Source organism: Lactuca sativa, chromosome 5 (genome assembly GCF_002870075.4).
Source record: "Lactuca sativa cultivar Salinas chromosome 5, Lsat_Salinas_v11, whole genome shotgun sequence".
Lineage (NCBI taxonomy): Eukaryota > Viridiplantae > Streptophyta > Magnoliopsida > Asterales > Asteraceae > Lactuca > Lactuca sativa.
This window is the reverse complement of record NC_056627.2, coordinates 367,226,229-367,233,821: the sequence shown is the minus strand read 5'-3', so window position 1 is coordinate 367,233,821 and position 7,593 is coordinate 367,226,229. Positions and strand designations below refer to the sequence as shown.

General features: G+C 32.0%; 1 protein-coding gene and 1 non-coding gene across 4 annotated transcripts; both read left to right on the top strand.

The window, feature by feature from the left end:
- Positions 1-3,341: 3,341 nt before the first annotated feature.
- LOC111917619 (transcription factor MAMYB) lies at positions 3,342-5,878 on the top strand. 3 transcript variants are annotated; one of them, XR_002858953.3, is made up of 3 exons: positions 3,342-4,337; positions 5,442-5,510; positions 5,592-5,878. XR_002858953.3 is itself a non-coding variant. In XM_023913282.3 (2 exons), the coding sequence occupies exon 1, from the start codon at positions 3,423-3,425 to the stop codon at positions 4,317-4,319; it is 897 nt and encodes a 298-aa protein (XP_023769050.1). In that variant the 5' UTR covers positions 3,342-3,422; the 3' UTR covers positions 4,320-4,337; positions 4,532-4,747. The 3 variants fall into 3 exon arrangements, 1 of the variants encoding a protein (XP_023769050.1); XR_002858952.3 differs by having other exon boundaries at positions 5,433-5,510; XM_023913282.3 differs by lacking the exons at positions 5,442-5,510; positions 5,592-5,878 and adding an exon at positions 4,532-4,747.
- Positions 5,879-6,484: 606 nt separating this feature from the next.
- On the top strand, positions 6,485-6,566 carry TRNAS-UGA (transfer RNA serine (anticodon UGA)). The gene has a single exon. It is a non-coding gene; the product is annotated as a tRNA-Ser (tRNA).
- The last annotated feature ends 1,027 nt before the right edge of the window (positions 6,567-7,593 follow it).

The following is a 7,593-nucleotide window of genomic DNA, read 5'->3' as shown; positions in this document are numbered from 1 at the left end:
AACAATTATTAAATCAAGAATGTGACAATGAATCTCATCCACATAAATCATATATGAAATTATTAAATCAAGAATGTGACAATGAATCTCATCCACATAAATCATATATGATTTGATACATATAATCACATGTGATTTTATGTATTTAATCAGATATGATTTATGTAGATAATATTTATTTTTGTGCTTTCGACTAAATAATTGCTTTTGTATAATTAATCACATGTGATTATATGTATATAATCACATATGATTTGAGGTGGACAAGATTTATTTTTTCCTTCTCGATTCAATAGGTGTGCTCATGTACTTAATCACATACGATTATACCTATAATCACATGTGATAATATCCGTAAGAACAACTATTGAATCGAAAAAACAAAAATGAATTATGTCACATAAATCGTATATGATTAGATATATATAATCACATGTGATTATATGCATTTAATCACATATGATATATGTGGGCAATATTTATCTTTGTGTTCTCGATTCAATAGTTGTTCTTGTGTATATAATCATATGTATCTAATCACATATGATTTATATAGACATCATTATTTTTTGTCTGTATAAATCATATGTGACTAGATACATATAATCACATATGATTATATATGTATTTAATCATATATGATTATAGTGGGCAAAGAACAATTATTGAATCGAGAATGTGACAATGAATCTCATCCACATAAATCATATATGATTGGATACATATAATCACATGTGATTATATATATTTAATCAGATATAATTTATGTAGACATCATTTATTTTTGCGGTTTCGACTGAATAATTGTTTTTGTGTAATTAATCGCATGTGATTATATATATGTATATAATCACATATGATTTTAGGTGGACAAGATTCATTTTTCCCTTCTCGATTCAATAGTTGTGCTCATGTACTTAATCACATATGATTATACATATAATCACATGTGATAAAATACATGAGAACAACTATTGACTCGACAAAGCAAAAATGAATTATGTCCATATAAATCATATGTGATTAGATTCATATAATCACATGTGATGATATGTATTTAATCACATATGATTAATTTGGATAAACATTTGTTTTTGCGTTATTGGTTCAATATTTGCTATCGTGTATATAATTATCTGTAACTATATGTATCTAATCACATATGATTTAAATAGACTAGATTTGTTTTTTCCAAATAAAATCATATGTGATTAGTAACATATAATCACATCTGATTAAATGTATTGAATCACATATGATTAAAGTGGAAAAAAACGATTATTGAATCGAGAACGCGAAAAGAATCTTAGCCACATAAATCATATGTGATTATATACATATAATCACATGTTATTAGGGTATCTGTGAACAATAACATAAAACAAGTAATGCCTACATAATAGAAGAGTTAGTACTCACCTCCTTGATCTTGAAAATTAGCTAGCATAAGCAAGATGGATCCTTTCCTTTCCAAGAACCTACACAAAAATTATAACATTATTTAGCTTGTGTTTGTTGTATTAATCTTATAAAACTTATGTACATATTTCCTTATTTTCTCTTTTATTGTAGTCCAACTATTTGGGATATGTTTTATTACCTTTCAACCCATTATTAAATTCTGAAAAAAATTATATTTGTAAATTTCCCCCTTTTATCTTTTCAAAAAAATAAATATCTCATTTTAATAATTTTTGGCTTATTTTATATTAAATTTACAAGTTGGTAACTTTTAGCTGTCACTTTCTGGACCACTCAACACTATTAGAATAAACTGTATCAATCTACTAATAATTAAATCAGTCTCTTTATATGTTGGAAACTATACATCCATATCTAACTATAGGCTTTGGAATTTTGGCATTTGGAGTTCCGATGAATTTATTATGATTTTTTGAAGATAGTGCATGAAATCTATGACAACATGGACCAGCCTGAGAAGATTGCCAATTTTACCCCTCAAGGGTTTGGAATTTCAAAATGTGATTCAAAGTTCGAAGAAAGTAGACACACTAAGATTTCCAGAAAACTAAGTCTCATGATTTTTAGATGTTTGTATTGACTTGCACGGATTTTAGAACTTGGAGGACAGATTTGGGAAAATTGATCATAATATCTTCTAAATCATTTTTGGTGTTCTATTAAGTAATTAATGGTTAAGACTTAAGTTTATCACTTATAACAAGATTGTTGGTTACTTATTAGGCTATAGAGATGTGAAATTCAATTTAACCTAAGGGCCTTAATGTTTGGCTTAATGAGGGTTCAAAGATAAGAATTTTCATATAAAATGTCACTTTGAGGAAATGAAGTCCAGTAAGAAAAACAGAGGCAAATTAAATAGAGACATCAAAATGATGTTGTTTCAACAAAAAACCATCAACAAGCACCTACAGATCGCAACAATAAATACACCACCTCATTCTTGATTTATTTGTAGAGGTTTTTTCATTGAGGCATTTCATCGAACACTTGGTGCTCATAAAAAATTTGTAAGCTGTCACAATGTCTATGAGATTATATGAAACAAGATAGAAGTTAATTACCCAAAATGAAAGAGTAATGAAGCGACAATAACAACAAGAATCACTAATCATCCAACAAGTATGTATTTGACGTCATTCAGAACTCATAATACCTTTTTCAAAAAATTAAGTATGTTTTCAAATGTTGTTTTAGAAGGGTTAATTGATATGCTTATTTTAACATTGAGACATATTTGCAAGTAAGTTGGTATTTTTTTTACTATTAAGCCATTTGTCTCAAGTATTTATTAATGTTTTACAATAAGTACTAAATTTATTTGGTACTATACGCATAAATGATCTCAATCATTAGTTTTTATTATTATTATTATTTTTTGTAATATCCAGCATAAAATCACATCTCTTTAACACTAGATGGATGGAAATCACATCTTTACGACATTATATGAATGTAAGATCTCATAACACCACTATTTCATTTTACTATTTTTATTTTTTATTAAGTTTATGTTTCTAGCTTGAAAAAGAACCGAATTTAAGAAACCAATATGATCACAAAAAGAAGAACATGACATGGGGTTTTAGCATAAACTAATATTTTAGATGATCGATGCTTATGGCGCTCATGAGTTAGGGTGATATAGAGTTACATATTGGTAACCGATTTAATTAATGAAATATTAAGAAATAAGAAAAAATTGAGTTTATTTTGAATAAAAATTTGTTAGATCTAAAAGTAAAAAAGATGTAAAATGTAGGGGTTTTTATGGAAAAAATGTGGTAACTAAAAGGTCCTGAAATAACAGTAATAAATACAAATTGAGTTTTTATCAAAATGTAAGTTTTTTATTGAAAAAACCTTAATTATAATGCAAAATTCAGAATCTACCTCCTTGTAGAAACCACGATCCAGATCTGCTTTCTGTAGAAGCTCCCATGGAGTTCTTTGACGAAGAAAGCAGACCCAGATTCGTCCTTCAATCCCGATCTACCCCAAAAACTACCCCCAAATCCGAAAAGCTTGATGATCTCCACAAGCCTGCTCTCTTTGTCTCTCTTTCCCTCTCTGCCCTCCTCTTAACCCTCTCCCTTTTCTACTTCCAATCTGATCCTCTGCAATCCATCTTCATCTGGTTCTCATTATCTCTCCTCGTAGGCCCCTTTGCTCCTCCCTCCCTGACCGCTGGCGACATCCGGGTCGGTCTTGGTCCGGCCATCCAACCCCAAAGTCCTCGACAAACCCCAGAACCCGAACCATTAAAAAGATCAAGATTCAAGACAAAAAAACCCGATCAAGATTTCATATCGGTCCCTGCTGTCGTCGTGAACGAAACTCCAAAGCCCAGCAACAAGAGCGATTCCAATGTTATTGTGGTGGAAGATAAAGAATGGAGTGAAGGAGATCTGGAGTTGTTGAAGAAGCAGATGGTGAAGAATCCTGTAGGGATGCCAGGGCGGTGGGAAGCGGTGGCGGAGGTGTTTTCTGGGCGCCATAAGGTGGAGAGTGTGGTGAAGATGGCGAAATCGATGGGCGAAAGGAAAATCGGCGACTCAGATTCTTTTTCAAAGTTTTTGAAAGATAGGAAGGCAGTGGACAAGAGGGTTGATGAGGTTATCGAGAATGAAAGGGAGCAGGTCAGTAATGGTGGAAGTTGGAGCTCCGCCGAGGACATAGCTCTGCTCAATGCTTTAAAAGCTTTCCCTAAAGATTCAGCCTTGAGGTGGGAGAAGATCACAGCTGCTGTCCCTGGAAGATCAAAGGCGGCTTGCATGAAGAGGGTTGCTGATCTTAAAAAAGATTTTAGGAGTTCAAAAGTTTCTTCCGAGGCTTAAATCTTAATCAATCAAGAGGTAATTGTTTTATCAATTGAGCATAACATTTGATTCTATAGCAATTTTGAATGGATGATGGGATGTATGAGTGATGTAATTCTATATAAACTATAAAGTTATGAATTTTAAATCTCCATAATATATGTGCTAAAGATCAAATTAGACATGACAGCTTCAATCCATTTCTTTAATTTGGGATCTTGAATCCACAGACGAAATTAGCTTAACTGAGGATGGAAATGGAATGCATAACAACAGCTACTAGTGAATCAACTTAAGGAATATTGTGAATGGCTTTATGTTTGAGGAGATTGATGGGTCATTGCTTAATTCGTGTATCAAATTCTAGTTGGATGACTATTGATGAATCTTTATGATTGTTAGTAATTTATAACTTACTTTAATATAATGATTTTGTTACCATATAATTTCTTTGTTGGTGTTTATTCAATGACAAATACTGCTCAATGGAAATAACAAAGAGAGCAGCAAAGGGTTGCATGAATGAAGCTAAGCAATTTGATTTGCTTTATAAAAACCCAATTGACTTGAGATTGCTATGATAATAGATTATGTGTTGTACGCATTTTGGCCTTTTTCTTTTTTGCCTTGTTTATCAAGTGGGGTCATTAAAAATCTTTACTGTCGAGGTGGTTTGCAATATTTTCATAGATTCCAGCAATATTTACACTGATTATGTCTTTATCAAATGTGTTTGTGTTTTACTCTGATTGATTGGATTTTTGCAATACTTGTCTAGATATTCTGGTGAAACAATCCTACTTTTAAAAGTCATGCATGATGGATTGATGGTTTAAAAAGTCAATTAGTATCTCTTATACCATCTTTACAATCCGTCATAAAAGAGAAAAATATCCTTTTTAAAAACTGTGGATGATCAAAGTTTCCAAAGATTCAGGGCTACTTGCTATGGTCTTTTTGAAAATTCTATGTATAATAATATATGGCCAAGTTGTGCATGTATAGTGTGTTTACTTATACACATTAGATTAAGAATGAGCGTTCTAAGATGCATTGGAACAAATAGTGGGCCCTCCTTATATTGTCTATTAAGGGTCTCCCATAATATATATAAACACTGGACGTTTCTAGTGCTCGCAGAATCTACAACCAGTTTTTTTTCTTTTGAAACAATGAAAACCCATCGAAGAGGAAAGCGCTCTGAGTGAGGTATGTTTTGAGTTTTGACTAATCTTTATTACTTGTGAAGGCCAAAAATGGTGAAAAGTTATGATTTGTTGGTGGTTGTAGCTAATATGTAGGCATTTTGGGCATCAATGGTGATGAAGAAATGGTGAAAAGTATAATGATTTTAGTGAAGATGAAGTTGATACAGCGTCTGAAAGTGAAGATGATTGTTTGATTGATTTCAAAAGTCTGAAGCATACAAAGATAGGACTTACTCTCTTTGACTTTTAAGGTCAAAAATCAGCTTAACAGTTTGATGTAAAGTAGTGTTAAAATGTTGTGAAGTCTTAACAAATTATACAACTTGTTACAACACTTCATACAAATTCTGATTAAAACTCTGTTTTTCATCTCAAAAGTCAACGTCTGACTTTGTATATTGCACAAGTAGATAGTCACAACCGATGAGATTTGATGCGTTAAACCCCGTGATCAAATTATAGTAGATGAAGGGTTGGAACTCTGGCACTAGCATAATCAACATTATTAGTTAATTGAATCTTTTTGATGCTTGAACCTTTAGATACTATGAATTATTATAAACAAGTTGAGCTTATAACAAATATTACAAAGCTAAAGTTGTTGGAACCAGATTCATACTAAAAAATTGTCTGAAAAGTAGTTATTTTGACTTGAAAAGTCAAAGTTTTTGTGTACTAAATCGACTCAAATAGGCATAAAACAACTTTTTTGCTATAAATATAATTGAGCAGAAATGCAAATGTCCGATCATCGACTGGTTAGTTCAGTGTTCAGTTTTTGTGTTTGTGAATCATTGAAGTTGGAGTTTTTTTGAGCTATTTTAGATTGTTAGTGTTTGGTAAAATATAGAGTTGTGTTTTTAAAAAACTAATGCTAAAGTTTTAGCTAACTTATTGATTCTATTATGACAAATAATAGTGTTTTTTTAATTAAAATCTTTTTAGTAAGCGGTGGAAGAAAGGTATAAACAAGATGTCGATATGTCCGAGTGGTTAAGGAGACAGACTTGAAATCTGTTGGGCTTCGCCCGCGCAGGTTCGAACCCTGCTGTCGACGATATCTTTTTTGCAAAAATGACAAATTAAATGCTCATTTATGACGTTAATAAATAAACTGTTAAAAATTAAATTTTATTGAAATATTCTTATTTCAGCTGTTTTTTCACGTAAATGTTCTCGGAATAATATCATATGCATTACGAAATTAAGCAAAATAATATCTAAAAAAAGGCAATCGTTTCAAAAGTAAAGACAAAATAATTTATACTAATCAGAAATTAAATATCCTCATATTTTCTTTCTATTTATCTTCCTATATTTTTTCTTTTTATTATATATGATATAAAGATATACATAAGCTATTTTTAAATGAAATTGGGAATTACCGATAATGTATTCTATACCTACTCATTGATGCATTAATATGTTGAGTAAACTCGTTGAAGACTTGAAATTTCTGATATGTTATATATTATATAGATATTTAGTCGATAAATCGTTAGACTTAGGGGCTGTTTGATTTGCTTCTGACTGGGTCTAGTCAGACATTTTAGCTGGCCCGGTCCAAGTCGGTGTGTTTGATTTGTATTGAGTCAGGCACCTAAGATGTCTCGGTCAGCTGTTTTCATCCGACTCGGTCCACCTAAAAAACGAAGCTGACCGGAAAGAGAAACTCATTTTCCCAATTAGGCCCTTCTCCTTCTCTTTTAACGGACTTCACTCCATCCTCTCAATCACAACTCTCTCGATCACCTTCAGTCTTCAGCATTGCCGACCACCTGATTTGGTCCATTACCATCGGTCATCTTCCTCATGAAATTGAGTCCACTAGAAAAAGATGTTGACCAGAAAAATGGACGCACTTCCCCCCTTTACGCATATTCTATATCTCCATCAATTGAGTCGATTAGCTCCTTCCACCATCACCAATCCTCTTCCTCTATAACAATACTTCAAAAAAAATCATGAAATTCATGCTTCTCCATCCGCCAAACCGGTCATCTTCCTCATGAAATTGAGGTAAAGCATATGGCTTATGAAGACACAGGTATGTGTGCCCTTCCCTTCTTCTTCTCTGCGGTTGC

Coding starts and splice junctions, on each gene's coding strand:
- LOC111917619 (XM_023913282.3), top strand. CDS start 3,423: ATGGAGTTCTTTGACGAAGAAAGCAGACCCAGATTCGTCCTTCAATCC.